The following is a 19039-nucleotide window of genomic DNA, read 5'->3' on the forward strand; positions in this document are numbered from 1 at the left end:
TGTATGTGGCAGCCAATGAGAGCTGGGCTGGAGATACACTTAGGGGAGTCACTGTCACACAGGCGGAACTGACTCCTTGTGAATAGGTGTCATCTCCTTGGGAAACTTTGCAGAAAGGTAAAGCACATTTAAGGGTCAACGAAGAAAGAGAAGAAAGTCCATGAAGAATATTGAGAAGGAACAGCCAGTAAACTTTGAGGAAAACCAGGAGAGAATGGCATCCTGATAAGAGAGAGAAAAAGTAGGTTTCATGTCAGATTGTAGTGGAAGTGAAGGAGTACTGAAGAAATGAGTAGAGATTATGATTTGGGAAGTTTGGATGAGGAAGTGGAAACCATGAATTTTGAGTAGTTAATTCTTATATTCTGACAGTTTCAGGTGCTAAGACCCTTGAGTCAAAAGAAATGGATTCAAATCATTTTTGTTTCATCATGTATTAGTAATGTAACAATAAAACAAGGCTTACATCTGCCCCAAAAAGAGCAGTGAGAATTAAATGAGATGAATATTAAAGTACGTATTAGTTGTCATTATTATCTTGAGTCTGTATTTTCACCTTGCGTGGCTAAAGATCAATGTGTAGAGAGGGGTAAATGTTCAGTCAACTTAAGTAATGGCTTGAGAGTTGAACCTAGGTATCATGAAATTCTAATTATTGTGTTCTTTTGCATAAGATGCTATTTTGTCCTAGTTATTTATTCAGAAAAATGCCATTCTTACTAATCTCACAGATACTTACTGCATTTCTACTGTGTATAGTCATAAACTAGTTTTTGAGGATACAATGATGATTCAAACATTGTTCCTACTTTCAACAATCTTCTGATCCAGCAGAGTAAATGGTGATAATAAGAAGTCAATTATTCTAAGATGTGGCAAGGGTAAGAGAAAGATGCATACAGGGTAGAGGAGAGGCAGTGGGGAGCTGAGAGTTAAGGGAAGGTTTTCCAAAAGTGAAATCATAAGTTGGGAAGGATGAGAAGTTACGTAGGTAAAGCAGTAGGTAGAGAAATGGAGGTAGGCAGTGAAGGTAGTAATGCAAAGCAAGAATGAAACCAGAGGTAACCTACAACATGGTAGGTACTGGGAAGCAACCAGCAGTGGGATATTGCTAGGCCATCAGATGGAGAGAAGGGGCATGTTAGGATATGAAGCCAAGAGCCAGATTATGAAGGCCCTTATGTGGCATTCAGGTGAGATTAGGGTTTTTAGCCTAATGGCCATTGGAAACTGTTGAAATTTTAATTAGGAAGTGAAAATGGCTAGATTTTTGTTTCATACAGATAATCTTAAGGCCTGAATGGAGGTGGAATTGAAGAGAATATATCCCAAAGTAAAGAGTTTATAGTAGTTTGGGCCATGAGTAAGAGCCTAGTAGTAGGAGTTAGAGGGCTTGTTTGAAGAAATATTTATGGAGAAAATGGCAGCCTTTGATGGTGAGTGTAGTGGGGTAGGGAAGAGGAAGGAATGTGCTTGGTTTCTAGTTGGGTGGCTGTGTTGCTGGTATCCTGTTACCTAAAAGATCATGGGGAAGATGAGAAGTTTTTCTCATTTCGTTTCCCCTAACAAAAGAAACTAATTTGTCAGATATTTCCATTTTGTTTCATTGATGATTCCATGATACTTTTTTCCCCCAGTACTGCTTTGACAGTTTAGCTGTTAGATGTCTTAGGTCTTTTCTATTTCTTATGAGGAGTAAATTTTGCTTTTAAAATTTCACTTATGCCTCTCTTTTGTCTTTCATAAATTTTGTTAACCTCCAGGAAGAACCTAGGAAAGTCCGCTTTGATTATGACTTATTCCTGCATCTTGAAGGCCATCCACCAGTGAATCACCTCCGCTGTGAAAAGCTAACTTTCAACAACCCCACAGAGGACTTTAGGAGAAAGTTGCTGAAGGCAGGAGGGGTAAGTGGCACTCTCTTGTGAAAAGCATTCCTATTAAAAAACAAAAAACAAAAAAAAACTAGTTCCTGATGTGTTAAAAAGTATAATAAGGTTTTGGGAGAGGTAAAAAGAGATGATGTAACTTGATGGCTTAATTGTGGATTCATGTGTTCAGATGAAGAGGTAGACAATAATATTTTAGATAGGTATAAGTTTGAAATTACACTATGTATTAAAACAGTCTTAAAATCTATGCAGCTCAAATTTAATTATGACAAAATGCCAAAACAAATAAGCAATAAACTCTCCTCATTTAAGAAAAGAATAATATCTGAACTGTGTTGTATCAGTTATAGAAACTTTTGGGTTAAGTTGCAAGTCACATTAAAAATTATATAAAAAGAAATCCAAATTTTCTTGATCACAATTAATAGAAAAAGTATCTTCACTCATATTACATGTTTGAGTCATTTAAATACGCATTTCTGTTTGTTTGAATTTTGTGTCGATAAAAGATGGATTTTCCTTTTTAAAGTAATGGTAGCAAAAGTGTTGTAAATTTTTGCCCTTGTGATTTGACTAGTATGGGAAAGAATTTTAAGTGGTACCTCTTGCAAACATAAACATTTGGAATGTTTGCTTCTGAAGCTGGGTCAGCTGTACAAACACTATTGATTGGTCAAAATCTATTTGACAATGAGTGTCACTGGGATCATCAGCTCCTACTTCACATGAACTTACGTATCATATTATGTGGGCACTTCACACCCTGTCTATTTTGAAATGTGTTCTTTTCTCCAGGATCATCTTCACTTCACTTCCAGTTTCTCTGGAAGGTTTTTGCACAGTTTTCTATTTATGAAGTTATTTTCTATATGCATTTGTAGACCATAACCCGCCAAGATGCCTTATATCACTGATAAACTCTAACTGAGGGCTTTGTAGGAAGGAGGTGGTTTTTTTGTGGCATAGTTTTCTTTATTGGATACATGAACAACCACTTTGAGAACCTAAGAAAAGCTATTGTTCCTCTTATGAGAGAGTTGCCCATATATATAATTGTGTGACTATTCTGGGTGATGTGAACCTTATTTTTTGAGTTCTGTTTTGCTAGGCTGCTGCCCTTTTACCTGAATTATGAATATGTGTTTGAAGCATTGCAAGTACTTTTACCATGTTTCATTCCTTGTTGTATGTATGTCAGTAGAAAAGTGGGTATTGGGCCAGCTTTGGAAATGAAATGCCACTTAGAGTATTCTATGGGGGAAATACAGTTTCATGAAGAAATGGGCTTTTGTAACACATCTTATTTTAAAATTAGGAACTTATTATAAAACTATTAAAGAAGTTGTTTGGAAAAGTAACTCTATTTTACTCCTTTTACCTAAGTCTATGCCCTTAACAATCAACTGGTCCATTTTACATCCTAATCGGCCTCATTTTTTTTCTTAAGAATTTGGCATTTTACATTTCTGATTATCTCTTTTGGGTTGTGTAGTTGGGTGGGTAATTAGAGTGTGCAAATTATGGAACTCGAGTACATCATGCTTCTGATAAGGGTCGTAGGAAAACGTAAATATGACACAAGAACTTTTTAAAGCAACCACTTAGTCCCAGAGAAGTAGAGGGTTGCCTGTGAGCTGGAAAAGAGGTTACAGTCAGTGATAATGCAGCAAAGTGCAGCACTGCATCCTGATAAGGTCTGTAGTTGATTTCTCATCTTGTGCTCTACTCAGCCTTTATCTCAGAATGATTTTTCTTGACTTCCAACTTTCCTTCTTTGTGTTTAAGTGCTGTTTGAAGCCAGCAGATATTTTCCTATTAGAATTAGACTGTGTCTTGACAACTCTAAAATAATAAAATGTGAACTATTCCAGGCATATGCTATTTGAAATATTACAAGTTATTTAAGGGACTAATCACAGTGAATTTTGCAGTAAAATAAACACTTAAAAATTCATTAAAAATCATAGTAATTCTACAGATTTTGTCCATTTCATATGGGAAGATTAAAATGAACTTCTATAGAAATGTAAAAAGAAATCAATAGACTAATAAACTTTTTTTGACTTACCTAGATTTTTGACTGCCTTATATTATTTATACCTGGCTTTAACCATTTGTCTTGTCTTAGTATTAATGCAGCCTATCATGGTGTTACTAACTTATGAGCCATTCTGATTTCGTGAGAAATGAGTTCACGATTGTGTCTTCAGATAAACTTTTCTTTTTTTTTTTTTTTTTTTGGCCTGCGTTTTTTGATGGGAGAAAGGATACTTTCCTCCTTATACCTAAAGATTATGTGTGCAACATAGATGTATATATTCTACCTTAAAAGGAAAAAAAAATTGAACCCTTCTTCTTGTCATTATATATAACTTAAGGCATGGGTGGAGTAAACTTCGTGTTTGACTATGGTTCCCTCTCTTTTACTTTTTTCTTTTAAACTAAAAAGTACATGGAGCTATTAAAAGTTGAGTGTCGCTTTTCAAGAGATCAGAAAGGTTGTTTTTAGAGCTGGAAGCATCTTGGAAAAAATGTTTTTTTAGCTCTTAGAAGAAAATAATTTGAAAGAACTTTTGCCAGAGAATCTTGAAAAACTGCAGATTTTTTCTACTTCATAATCTATAAGCCTATAACAACTTTTTTGGGAGAGGGGTCAGTAACATTCTATTCTTTTCACTGGATTTTGTTTTTAATTTCGATGTCATACTATTTCCTAAATAGTCTCAAAACTTGGTGTTATGTCCCCCTTAGAAGAAATGTACCCTGTGTTTTTCTGTGACATGGCTCCGTAATATTGAGTACATTCTTGTTATAAAAGAAAAAATATTGTGGGCAGGGCACATTTAGACTTAAACATTATTTTCTGAGAGTATTGAATACAGAGTGATTTATTTTATAGGACCCTGAAAGTAGTTTCCTCTAAATTGGAGAGCTCATGGGAGCTTGCTGGGGAAATTGTGGATTTGGTTTAGGAACTAGCCCGTCAAACCTTTTTTTTTTTTTTCTTTTTTTTTTTTTTAAATTGAGGTAGAGTCTCACTCTGTTGCCCAGGCTGGAGTGCAGTGGCTTGATTTTTGTACACTGCAGCCTTGACTTGCCAGGCTGAAATGAACGTCCCACCTCAGCTTCCCAAATAGCCGTGACTACAGATACATGCCACCACATTTACTAATTTAAAAAAAAAAAAAATTGTAGAGACAGGGTCTTATTATGCTGCCCAGGTTGGTAGATTTTTATTTTTATTTTTTGAGATAGGGTCTTACTCTGTCACCTAGGCTGGAGTGCAGTGGTGCAGTCATGGCTCACTGTAGCTTCCAAGGAGGCTCACTGTAGCCTCCTTGGCTCAAGTGATCCTCCCACCTCAGCCTCCTGAGTAGCTGGGACAACAGGCACAGACTACCACACCTGACTAATTTTTGTATTTTTTGTAGAGACAGGGTTTTCCCATGTTGCCCAGGCTGGTCTTGAACTCCCGAGCTGAAGTGATCAGCCCCATTAGGCCTCCTGAAGTGCTGGGACTACAGGTGTGAGTCACTGCATCCAGCCCCTTGTCAAGCTTTAAGTAAGAAAAAGAGGGTAGGGGTTATGAAATGGGAAAGAACAACTTGAGAACTTATTATAAAAATTATTATTCATATTTATTATATAAATTTTAGTATATTATTATATTAAGGGAGGATATTTCCTTTGAGATCTTTATTCTTTGACTGGTAGAGGGAAGAGAGCAGTGAGCAGTAAACTTTTGAGGGCAAGATCACACATAATCTGTCTTTTAATTTTAAGCAAAGGGACCAAATGTACTCTGTGGAGAAGCACCTCTGTATTTGCTGAGATATTTCTATGTATTTCCCATTTTTAAAGAATGAACTGATTGATCCCTTTTGGATCAGTGATTCTCAAATTGTGCTCATTAGGATATTAAGATTAAAAGGCTTGTGATCATGACAGGTAATTTTCTCTCTATTCACTTATCACTTTTTAGTAGCTGGAATTCAGTCATACTGAAAATATTGCAGAAGAGTTTGACATCTGTTACTATAAGACAGATGAAAGAAGAGGAACTTTGAGGTGCTGGCAAAGTAAACATATACTCTATATTAGATATTGTATGTTGGGGAACTAAAATTTATGGTTCTACTAACTTGTCTTTCTGAATTTCTGGTTGGAAAGAAGTGTGATACAATTGGAAAAGTTTTAAAGTCAGGTTGGTTTAGATAAAACCTTTATCATCTTCAAGCTGGGTAACCCTGGGAAAAACCATTGCATCTTTTTGTATCTCAGTTTATTAGCTGTGAGGCGAATATGGCAGTGTTTTCCTCATAGGGAACGTGTAACCATGGTGTATGGCACATAGTAGATACCCAGTACCTTAGTTCTTTTCCCCTCAATTACTGGTTTAGAATATCAACAGATGCTTAACCATCTTTATATCAGGCACTTAAAGGTATGGTGAAAAAGATTTGCTATTTAGTGTAAGCTACTCAACATTTATTCACAGGAAAACATGTTTAGCACCAGTTAGTGTGACCAGCGCATTGATAGATCTGTGTTGTGTTTAAAGATTAGCCTGTGGTTTCTTTCTCCAAGGTGTTGGCACTCTGTATTTTGCTTGTATAAAGTGCCTGTTTGTATTTTGCTTGTGTAAAGGGCTTGGAATATTATTTTGTAAGATGTAACTTTTCATTAGAAAAATAGATTATTACCATTGTTCTTAATTCTGAATTTTGAGCAGATTAAACGCTTCTCAAGGCTATGTGTTTCCTTAGAAGAGTTCTCATATATGTCCAGCAAGGTAGTTGGATCCTTGTGCTTCTATGAAGAAAGCACAAAATAGGCAAGCATCTTTGGAAAATCAAGTTTATTTTGCAGTTTCTTTCTTTTTTTTTTTTTTTTGCCTGGAAACCAAATGGCCTGCTTTGGTTCTGTTGTTTTTTATGGGATAGTGGTAGGGTGTTGGGTGTTTGTTTGTTCCTACTGCCTTTCTTTCTTCTTTCCCTCCCTCTTTCTTTCTCTCCCTCCCTCCTTCCTTCCTTCCTTTCCTCAATTAAACAGGGCAAAGTCTAAACATGTTGTTCAGTCCTATTTCTGAATCACTGGCAAGCAGTTAATTTTGAGGACTGAAAATTAAAACTAACCACAGCAGTTGTTAAAACTAGGGTTTCTATAGGCAGAAATCCAATTCTGTTCAGACACCACCTGTTTCAGTAGGACATTTCAGACGCCCATTTGGCAAGATTTGCTGGAGAAGACATGGGGAACATGCTTCCAGTCTGTATTAAATCTGCAGCATAATGCAGCCCTGTTTCTGAGAGTGACAGTTACATTTATATATGATCTGTTTTCGCAAGGAATAAATTGGAATCTTTCTGAAATGCTGCTGATTGTCAAGTGAAATTCAGGCCCACAGTGGACCTCCAACGAGGGGTTTTGCTTATTAAAGAGCCAAAAGGATCCTAGGATAAGGAGCTTTCACTAATGCAGCTGTGTCAAGCCATCTGAACGCAGCATTTTATTACAAGGATTTGGAATGAATCTTTTGTAGGGTGGTTTAGTGTTTCCTTTGTAGGGGAGTTCAGAACACTTCTAATTTCTCAACTGTATGGATCACATTCTCTTCTCCTCAAATTTTAATTTTTTTGAGTAGGTAAATATACACACAGTGTAGCATGATGTACACTAAGTTTTCCTCTGGGACACCAGTAATACTGTAGTAAATAAACTCATACATAGTTCTTTGTGCACATGGGTATGTCTGTAGGATAAATTCCTTAGAGTAGAATTGTGGGTCCAAGGCAAAGTGAAATTTAAATTTTGGTAGACATGTACACATTTCCTGCCAAAGAGTTGTATTACTCTATGCCTGCACCAAATAGTATGTGAGTGCCTGTTTCTCCACAGGATGATTTATTAAACTACCCTCTCCCCCAATCTGATGGATGAAAAATGGCATCTCATTTGTAATTCACATTTCTCTCATGAGTGATGGTGAGCAACTTTTCATATGCTTAAAAAGCCATTTTCATTTCCTTTCAAAGACCACATTTTAATGTATTTTAAATTGGAAATATTCTAAGTGTTTCAGTTTCAACTTAAATTTATGGGTACTCTTCCCACATACTTACATTTGGAAAGGTTACAAAAAGATACGGAAGCCTCTTTAACCAAGGTCTGTGTTTTCAGCTTTCTTCGATGTGTAACAAATTATGTTCTTAGGAACTGATTTGTCAAGACTTTGGCTTCTAAAAATATAAGTGGCTTTTGTGGCAAACTCATCTAGACAGTGCCTAGAGATGGATAGCTGGCTGCTTATTTTAAAAATGACTCAAAGAAAATAATACAGAGAAGATTATTTTAGTGGCTGCCACTGGACAGCTTCATTGGATTTTTGGATATTTGTTTTGGAATAAGTACCTTTTTGATTATTTTCTGATATGTATATAATTCTGTAATTGTCTGCTTTAAAAGATAAAAGAATGCTGCTGCTTTTTTACTGGCACTGATAAAAGGTGGTTTATTTAAATAAATGTAAGACCAAGCAGGCTGCTTCATTTATGTGGTTATTTCTTAGAAGCTAATTTTCTGTCATATTTGGCATTTTCTCCTTCTTTCTATAACCTTGTCTGCCACCTCCCCTCAAAAACTGGAAAATTAAGTCATGAAAGTGGAACATACATATAAATGTTAAGTAGAAAGTCAAAATTGTGAACCTTAATTCCAGATGTAATGTCGATCTCATAAATTGTTTCAGGGAAAGCATGATCATGATAGTACGAAGTTATTTATGTCACTCCACCTATTTAGTGTTTTTATGATTTAATGTCTTCTTAAAGTCACACACGTTGATTGCAGGGCAGTTACAGACTTTTAAAAATATGTACCAGAAAAATCTGTGCGATAAAACAACTTTCTTGTCTTCATTTGTTCCTTCCTTCCCAACTACTGTTTACTTTTTAAGTGACGAAGAAAAATATAGGGGCAAGCTTTCCACTCTTCTGAAAGCTGAAACGCCATCACTGCGTAAACTGAGCAAAGACTGAAAGAGAAACAGAGGAGAGAGGGAGATGTTCCTAGAATGTGTACTAAGAAAAGTTTTTTTTAGTGTGTAGTTGTCAGTATTGGAAGGTGTGCCCCATTTCTTTCTGCAGACCTCCCTGCAGTAACAGTTTAGCTGACTGTGTGTACGAAGCTCTTAATGTAGTAACCTGAATTTAGTTTTGAAAGGAAATGCTGTGATATCTTAAAGCTGTCACTTAATCCTGCTACTACCTCCTGTCCCCCATGCACAAAAAGTCAAGAAAATAAGAAATGAACAGAAAAGGAAAAATATGAAAGGATGTGAATGTTGGAGAAATTTCAGATTAAGAAATAATTGTTTCTCTGTTTAAATACACAGATATTGCAGTTGAAAACTGTTGATTCTGTTTCTCTCTTTCATCTTTGCTCAGGTACTAGTTCTTTATGTATTTGTTTCAAGGATGCATACAAAGTGTATCTAATAGTTTATCTGAGTTCATTCTCTTCAAGAATGGTAAGGGAGTTGTCTATGAGCACAGCTGCCTATTTTGACTGTCCTTGCCAGGTATTTTTGGGTTTCATAGTCTATAATATTAAGTGACAACAATTTTAGGGGAAATTGAGGAGGAGAACGGGGGCTATGATTAACATTTTGTTTTCTGTCTTTTTTCTTGTTCCATGAGTTATAAGAAAACCTGACAATAATCAGGAACTGAAGGTAGCACTTTAAGAAACAAATGTCTGAGACTCGAAGTAGGCATATATGGTTCATTTTCAAGGGTTGAGGATAGATGGTAGGTAGTTTAATATAATAATCTTCATTACCAAAAGGGATATAGCCATGGTATAACAAAAAGAACATTTGATTTTTATATCTGAAGGCACAAATTCAATTCTTGAATCTGCTGCTAATTTGCCTTGGACTTAGGTTTGTATAAATCCAAAATAAGCATAATATCTCCTTTCTGCCATTTGAGATTATTAAGTGCAACCTGGTACATAGTTAAGTAGTCAGCAAATAAGTAGTTTATTTATTAACATGACCTCTTTTTTCTGCAGATTTATTATATTTTGGGTCAAACCATGATTTTTGTTACTTGGAATGGTAAAAGTAAAAGGTTTCGATTACAAGGATTTGACGTAATAATAATGTTCCACCAGAAAGAACATATTTTAGTTTCAAGAAGGAATATAACATTTTCCCTGATTTTAAAATAAGTATGTGTTAATTTTAGGAAGTGTGGACATCTAGAAAAGCAAAAAAGAAGAAAATAAATCATTGTAATCTTTCCAGTGATTATAACCTCTGTCAATATTTCACATTGTATTTTTATGTAGATGAGATCCCACTGAAAATCTATATTTTGCATTTAATATATTAAACATAACTTGCATAGATCTTAAACATATATGACTTTATTCTATGTCCTCACACTTCAGAGGATTGATGTAAACTTTTTGGTTGTTAAGAACTTACCATTAATGTGTTCCATTGCTTTCTCCTCCCCAATCCCCCAGCTCCCCTTTCTGGGGCTCTGCTTCTCAAAATTAAACTTACTGGCTTAAGACCCAGAAATGAAAAGAACTGTTTTGCACAAATTTGAAATTTTCTCTTTATGGTTTTGACAATACAGAAGTATGATGTACTAGTTCGTGTGTGTGTGTGTGTGTGTGTGTGTGTGTGTGTGTGTGTGTGTGTGACTGTTTAATCCATAGATCAGTTATTTGGAAAGATCTGTAAATATTTTGTTTCTATTTTTGTTTTTGTTTTTGAGATGGAGTCTTGCTCTGTCACCCAAACTGGTATATAGTGGCGCCATCTCGGATAACTGCAGCCTCTGCTCCCTGGGTTCAAGGGATTCTCCTGCCTCAGTCTCCTGAGTAGCTGGGACTACAGATGCACACCACCACACCCAGCTAATTTTTGTATTTTTTAGTAGAGTCGAGATTTCACCATGTTGGTCAGGTTGGTCTTGAACTCCTGACCTCAAGTGATCCACCTGCCTCAGCTCCGAAAGTGCTGGGATTATAGACGTGAGCCAGTGCACCTGGCCTAAGATTTGTAATTTAATATAGATTATTGTAGATGTAGATTTTGCAGCTTGTCTTTGTAAATATCATTCACACCTTCCCTTTCCCTATACAGTAGATTGTGGGCCTGTGGGTAGTGTGAAATGGTAAAATAATGGACAGATTGAGTGAGATAAGGATGCCCTATTCATGAAACAAACTGGTCCAATCAACTACAGTTAGGGTAAAATGAAGTATAATAAAAATTTAGTTGGCCTTACAAATATCAGCCTTTACATGAACTTGTGGTGACTTAAGATAGGAATTTGTATGGATAATGTAGACAGAAGTCCATGCATATGATGACCATTGTGTCTTTGGGCAAATTAAAAATAAATGCCATGCTTATAATCCCAGCACTTTGGGAGACGGGGCGGGAGGATCACTTGAGACCAGGAGTTTGAGACCAACCTGGGCCACAGAGTGAGACCCCTGTCTCTACAAAATACAATACAATACAATACAATACAATACAATACAATACAATACAATACAATTAGCTTGGTGTAGTGACACCCCTCTATAGTCGTAGCTACTCAGGAGGCTGAAGTGGGAGGATCACTTGAGCCCAGGAATTTGAGGCTCCAGTGAGTTATGATTTCTGCCACTGCACTACAGCCCCAGCCTTGGTGACAGAGCAAGACCCTGTCTCTAAATAAGTAAGGAAGTAAAGTGCTGCTACCTCTCCCCAACCTACAAAACCCCAGCCCAAGGAGCATGGCATGGCTAGCATAGCATAGCTGAATTTCAGCTAATCCTCATCCCATTGGCCACACTTCCTATGCAGGGTATCATCTGGACAACCATTTGCAGTGGCAGTATTTATAGGTTCATAAAAAAGGTGATTTTGATGTTAAAGCTATCTTGCTTGATACAGTCTAGACAGAGTTATCTAGAGAAATAATAAATAAATCTTTCTTGAAAATTTGTTATCAGAGTGTTCTGGTTTTGAATAGCCATGTTCTTTCAAAGGTTTAGCTTGACCTCTCTTTCTGCCACTCTGCTTTGTGCTTTTAGCTTATGACACTATTGTCCAGCATTCATAGATATCTGTAAAGGTCTGGTGTAAGCATAGGGAGCAAAAACTTTTGATAAGACTGTTTTGCTAAACCAGGGGTTTCAAATGCCAGTGGCTATGAGACCAAGCTAATCCTTTGAAAGAACATGGCTACAAAAACTAGAGGACCAGCTGAATAATGTAGCCCTTGCTGTAGGGAATTTCACACAAAAGATAGTTATTTATTGTTTTTGTTTAAAGTAAAGACTAAGTGAAGTGGAATTTTCCTTTCTGATGATTTTGAGCTCTAAATACTTTGGCAAAGAAATCATCAGTGAACTCTAAATCAGGAATATTCTAGATCAGCATTAATAAAAATACCTTCTACTATGTTCTAGTTTTAAGATGTACTTTAGCTGATTTGGCTCTTCATATGGGTCTCAGGACCAGGGCTAGAACTAGTTCTAGTTGAGTCATTTCTCTTATGTCCCCTCTGTATTTTTCCTTCCTAGATTTCTGCTCCTACTCTTGACAGAAGGGATTGGCTTCTTTCGTCCATCACACCCTCTCCCGGGGTCAGGTTCCTTAAGCTTCTTTACTTCTCTATCCATAGCAACCCCTGGGATCATTTTATCTGAAATCTGTTCTTTTTCATTCTTTTCTGGAAGATATTTTTGTGGCTTATATACATACACTTAATTTTGGCTTCAGTTTATTTTTAATTAAAAAATGCTGTAATTAAACCTTTATTCTGATTTACCTTTTAAAAATGAAAATACCTCGACATCAGATGTACGGGCTCTGTACTGCAGAGCACCATAGAATGAGAATGTCTCACAGGTCGTAGGTTAAACTACTCTGGATTGATCAGCCTTAAAGATAATAGTAACACCTATAGAAATTGAGATGTGTCGTAGCTTTCTCACTGCTCAATTTTCTGCATACTGATCCTGATTTTTTTGATGCAATGAATACAGCATAACAGTTAGAAAGGCAGACTCATAGCACAGCCCTTTTTTTCAAATGCTGGTATCGGTGCTTAGTAGCTGTGTGTCTTTAGACTCATTACTAATCTCTGTCAGTCTGTTTGCTCATTTGTAAAATGAGGTGTTGTGCCATCTACCAGGATATGGTAGTTGTGAGGATGACTTGAGGTAATGCATGAGAAATGATTAGCACAGTGACTGCTATTTAGGAAAAATCCATGAACACTTTCATTATTTTTAATACATTTAGATTCTGGGCATGTGGATCAGGGTATATTTTTATGACTATAAAATGAGTAAATCATACAGTTTTGTAGCTGATGAAATTCTTTGATATAATAGGTCAAAGTCACCATTTTCCAGATGAGTAAACTAAGGCATCAAATACTGAAATCAGTCAAGCAAGAAATTGCTGAGTCAGGGTTTTTGTTCACTGTCCTTGCATATTCTTTCTACAGTAACACATAGTGACATTAGCTTTCTTTTTGGAAATGCAATGAAAAGAAGACAAAGAATTAAAAATGAAAATCCCCAGGGCCAGTTCTCTTAGTAGCATTAGGACAAATGGAGCAATCTTGCATGAGTCTCCTTTCTGAAGACAACTTGGGGTAAACTGCCAGTGAAGCAGCTCACTGGTTGGCAGCAATGGGCTTCATCTTTTTGTTTATTGCTTTGTAGACTAAATTTTCCTGTGTTTCTCTTGCTTCTGAAAATACAGTTTATGTGGAGAATATGATAATTAGAAATCCTTTTCCCCCAAACTTTTTAAAGCCAGCATCAACCTATCTGTGGGGATTGGTTAAGTTTGCATTTTCTGTAAGTTAAGAGGTAATCATAATTTTTGGAGTTTTTCTTTTCTTCAGTTGAACAGCAAGATTATGCATGACTTTTTATGTGGTCTAAAAATGGTTAATGCAACATTAATCAGCATATGAAAAACCCTATAAACTGTAATCTACCAGGGTTTCGAAAGTAGAGATACAAATAAGCCATATGGTATTGTGATTTTTTTGAGTGCTTAGGTATTAAAAGGTTTTCTGCTCAGGGTAGGAAAGTAGGATGGTAATACACTTTAATAGAATCACTTTACTGTGGCTGACTTCCTACATTTTCTCTGGGGGAGCTACTTTGGCCTTTTTATAGCCATCTTCTGCTACCCCCACCACACATATACAGTCCTTTGGATTTATGATCTTAAAATGGTTAAGAATATTTGAATCTAGGACCGATAAGACAGGCACAGGAAATCCAAGATGCTTTTCAAGTCCTGGAAGACTTCTGGTGGAGGATTTTTATTCTTTTGTTTCTTGCTTCATAGATTGAAGTTACCTGTACAAAACTAATTTATTTTGCTTCTGAAAATCAAGTTTGAGAGGACCTTCCTAAGTCTTCTTGTACTCCTTTTTCCTTCAGATACCATCCTTACACCTCCCACTTTCTGCCTACGTAGTTCTGAGTGTATAAACAAACAAAAATAAAAATGTCCTTCCAAGAGGCATTTTTTAGCTTAGCGCTTGCCTTATCTGAATGACATATAAATACTTTTCATTTTGAAATATTTGAGTACCTACTGTGGGCCACACTTAATGCCAGATTCTGGGTGTATAGTGAAAGTTTACTGATTTATTTTTTTGCTTTCTATCAAGCCTTAACTCTTGGTCAATTTTTAAGGGATAATAAATTCTCGTCTTTTAAGAGGATTGAAATAATCTAGCTCAGTTTCTTCTTTTTAAAAAAACACCGGGTGTGGTGGTGAGCACCTGTAGTCCTAGCTACTAAGGAGACTGAGGCAGGAGAATTGCTGGAGCCCAGGAGCTCGAGTCTAGCCTTGGTAACATACCGCGACCCCGTCTCTAAAAAAGAAAGAAAGAAGGAAAACAAAACAAATTCGTAGCCACTGGTCCAGGCTGCCCTCATGTGCTTTCGGGAGAAAAATCTGTGGTCCTCAGACATCTGCTTCTTTTAGTGGGGTGCCAGAAACTTTTTTATTGGGCTCCATTCCCCATCCCACTCCAGGCAGGCTCTGAGTCTCTAAAGACTAAGGATGGCAAAAGCAACATTTTTGTTTTTTTTAAGAAAGCTGATCTTTTGTGTAAATCATTAGATGGTCAAAGTGCTTGTGTGTAAAATTGTCTTGTTTCTACAACAAATCCTACTAAATGGAGTTGATTTTCCCAATAAGATGTGGAAATGCTGTTCCCAAATATACTTTTGAATATATATTACAAGTTTATTGTCTTTTTTCTGCAACCGAGACAATATATTTTAGTTGAGAGGAGATGAACTGAGGGCTTCAGATTATGCTTGTTTTTTGTTTGCTTTGTTTTTGTGTGTGATATAGATAGAAGAACAACCTCATTTGGCATCTTTGAGAGAAAACCACTGCCTTTTCTTTTATTAGAAAAGCCTTGATTTAGCTGACAAATCTAATTTGTACAAGGAAGCCTTTGCTCCTTTCAGAATGGTATTTAGATTCCTCTTAGAATAATATGGTGCAATTTAGGTCTGCACTGTATGTTATGGGTCCTTGGAGAGACAGCCAAGTGGAGCAAATTGAAACAGACTGAAGGCCCCTTGAAGACATCCTCTGATTTCAGTGCCCTTCCCAGAGTCCGTTAGTCCACTGTGCATAGATTGAGGTGTGGGGCTTCCCCAAATACTATTTACTTACTTTATAATTTAAAAAAAAATGGAAATAATCTCACATTTACACTTGTAATACAAGTATGGTACAAAGAGCTTTTCTTTCTTTGAGAGTAAGTTGCCAATATTGATGCTCCATTGTCCCTGAATACTTTAGAGTTTATTTCCTGCAAACAAGGGCATTCTTTTATGTAACTACAGTACGACCATCCAAGTCAGGAATTAGCACTGATACATTATTGTTATCCTCAGATACTACTCCAGCTTTGTTGCAGATTGTTCCAGTAATGTCCTTTATTTTATTTTTATTATTATTATTTTTTGAGATGAAGTCTCACTCTGTCACCAGGCTGGAGTGCAGTGGCACCATCTTGACTCACTGCAACCTTCGCCTCCCAGGTTCAAGCGGTTCTGCTGCCTCATCCTCCCGAGTAGCCGGGACTACAGGTGCGTGCCACCATGCCCAGCTAATTTTTTTTGTTTGTTTGTATTTTTAGTAGAGACAGGGTTTCACCATGTTGGCCAGTATAGTCTCGATCTCTTGACCTCGTGATCTGCCCGCCTCAGTCTCCCAAAGTGCTAAGATTACAGGCGTGAGCCACCATGCCCGGCCCTGTCCTTTATTTTGATAGCAAAAGGATCCAGTCTAAAATCATACATAGCATTTAGTTGTCATGTCTTAGCCTCCATCAACTGGAAAGAGTTCGTTGGTCTTTCCTTGACTTCCATGAACTTGAAGATTTTAAAGACTTCAGGCCAGTTATTTGGTAGATAAACATACTTGGGTATGTATATTTCCCCACAACTAGATTCATGTTATGCATCTTTGGTAGGAGTATCTGGGCTCTTCTCATTGAACCGCATCACATGATCCTGATTTTCATTGAGACGTTACTGTTGATGTTAACACCCGTCACTTGATTCAAATGGCGTCCTCCAGGCTTCTCCACTGTACAGTTTCTCTTTGTAATTAAAAAGTGTTTTATTGGAAGGTACTTTGAGAAGATGTAAATATCCCATTTTTCATCAAACTTGAGTTTATTCTTATGTTTATTTTATCATCATGGACTCATGGGTATATATTTTTTCAATAGGTGATAACCTATTACTATCATTATTTATTTTGACAACTTAAATTTTCCTGACTTGGCCAGTGGGAGCCCCTTTAATCTGGTTTCTTTGCATACTTTTTAAACTTTTTCTATAAAAAGATATGTCAAGTTCATTTTGTACTTTCTTGTCCCTGCTCTGAATTCAGCCATTTCTCCAAAGAGCAGCCCCTTTTAGTAGCTCCCAGCCACTGTACGGATGTTTCTCCACCTGTAACCACCCCTCCCCACTGTTGCCTACTTTGCTTGGCCTAACATAAGAGCTTTTGGACTGAATTGTTCAGGAAGCAAAAGGGAATAATTTAATCACTTGTGTTAGCTCCAAGTGGATGGGGACTATAATATATTTGATGTGGTATCCCCCGGAGCCTACTATATAGTAAATACTCAATAAATGTATATATTCATTCAAAGGCACATACTTATTATGTGCCTATTAGGGTCAACCATTATTCCAGGTGCTGGAGAGATACAACAGTGAATCAAAATTTAAGAACAAAAGTGTGCATATGTAGGAGCCCTGTGAAGGGAAATATTTTTTTGTGAAGGATGGAAATAATTTTGTAAGGCAGCCGTTTCCCAAGTGTGTTTGTTTACACCGATATGTATTCAATGAACAAAAAGGTTTTGATTTTGCACTTTTAAAACTGTTGCTCTTATTAAAGTGCATAGATTAAAAAAAAACAACAACAGTAATTTTTTTTTTCTAGCTTTGGTGATTTCATTTTCTGTATTAGGACAGCTCTACTTTTTCCCCCACCCGGTATGTGCCACACATATAGCTAACTCCACTTTTTAGGGCAAAGGGGTATTGTAGAAATTACATATTAGTTAATTCTGCCCTACAGTTTGTTAGTTTCTACACCTTTGACCAGCAATATAATACTTCCATAGAAAAAAGTGATTTGACTTGAATATTTTTCTCATTGTACTTTTGGTAATAAGTAATATAATGTGAAAAAGATAAGAATATATTAGTAACTCTTTAAAGTTATGTTATTTCATTTAACTCCTGTCGGTAGAACTATAATACATACTATATAATCAAACTCTCTCTCTTTTAGTATTATAAAATTATTCAAGCATTTATTCACTCAGCACGTACTTGATTGCCTATTCTTTATCAAGTACTTACCACACAGGGCTCTTTAAGAAGATGAAATGAGACACTGTGTGTGTGTTTTGCTCATAGCAGCTAATAAATAAGTATCTGCTGAATTTGAATGTGAATTTCTCTTCCTAGACTAGAAGATTTTGACATCAGGAATTTTGAATTTTTCTTATAATAAAAATGTTATATTACCACTCTAACTGTATATGCCTCTCACTCTATTCCTTTGCCTTCCCTAGATATAATTACCTTCCGAAAGTTTCTTGAGCTTTTAAACATGGTTTTACCATCAATGTATGTATTCTTTTGTTTGCTCAACTTTGCTTCTTTTTTTTTTTTTTTTTTGAGACAGAGTCTCACTCTGTCGCCGGCGCTGGAGCGCAGTGGCCGGATCTCAGCTCACTGCAAGCTCCGCCTCCCGGGTTCACGCCATTCTCCTGCCTCAGCCTCCCGAGTAGCTGGGACTACAGGCGCCCGCCACCTCGGCCGGCTAGTTTTTTGTATTTTTTAGTAGAGACGGGGTTTCGCTATGTTAGCCAGGATGGTCTCGATCTCCTGACCTCGTGATCCGCCCGTCTCGGCCTCCCAAAGTGCTGGGATTACAGGCTTGAGCCACCGCGCCCGGCCGCTTCTTTTTTATTGTTATGAAAATGGTATAATACTATATGTATTTTTATGACTTTGACTTGCTTTATTCAGCATTATAAGATTTGTCTTTGTTACTATTTCACCACTGTCTATAGTCCAAAGAGTGATTATATCATGACTTGTGTATTCATTGTCTTGTTATCTAGATACCTAGTTACCCCTTTTTATTTGGTTTTGCAATTATGAACCTTTTTGTGCATATGTCTAGTATACCCATGCCAGAGTTTCTATATGGCAGTAGATTTCAGACTTTTATGACCGTGACCCATAGTAAGAAACAGGTTTTCCATAATGATCAAGCATGCATATACATAAATATGCATGGACAAATGAGACAAAAGTTTCATAAGCCATGCTTAACTTTACTACATGGAATTCAGTCTATTTAATTTTGTACTGGTTGACTTATAAACAATTACGGAGTCCACTATATTGCTTTCCAGCCTTACTAAACCAGTTCTGTTTGAATAATACTGCTCTAACTCAGTGGTTCCCAAACTCTAGGGTACATGAGAATTACCTGGAGAATTAAGAAACATGAGGACTCCTGGGCCCAGCTGCAGAGATTC

The 19039-nt window shown here is 36.7% G+C and overlaps 1 protein-coding gene across 6 annotated transcripts in view; it reads left to right on the forward strand.

Annotated features, from left to right (window-relative positions):
- Positions 1 to 19039, forward strand: part of MLLT3 (MLLT3 super elongation complex subunit) — a 284749-nt gene that overhangs the window by 178670 nt on the left and 87040 nt on the right. For all 6 annotated transcript variants that reach the window (XM_005581643.5, XM_074017382.1, XM_074017380.1 and 3 more), the window contains one exon: positions 1764 to 1907. In XM_005581643.5, the coding sequence (XP_005581700.1) occupies positions 1764 to 1907 (144 nt within the window). The remainder of the gene's footprint in view (positions 1 to 1763; positions 1908 to 19039) is intronic.

The sequence above is a fragment of the Macaca fascicularis genome, chromosome 15, assembly GCF_037993035.2.
Source record: "Macaca fascicularis isolate 582-1 chromosome 15, T2T-MFA8v1.1".
NCBI lineage: Eukaryota > Metazoa > Chordata > Mammalia > Primates > Cercopithecidae > Macaca > Macaca fascicularis.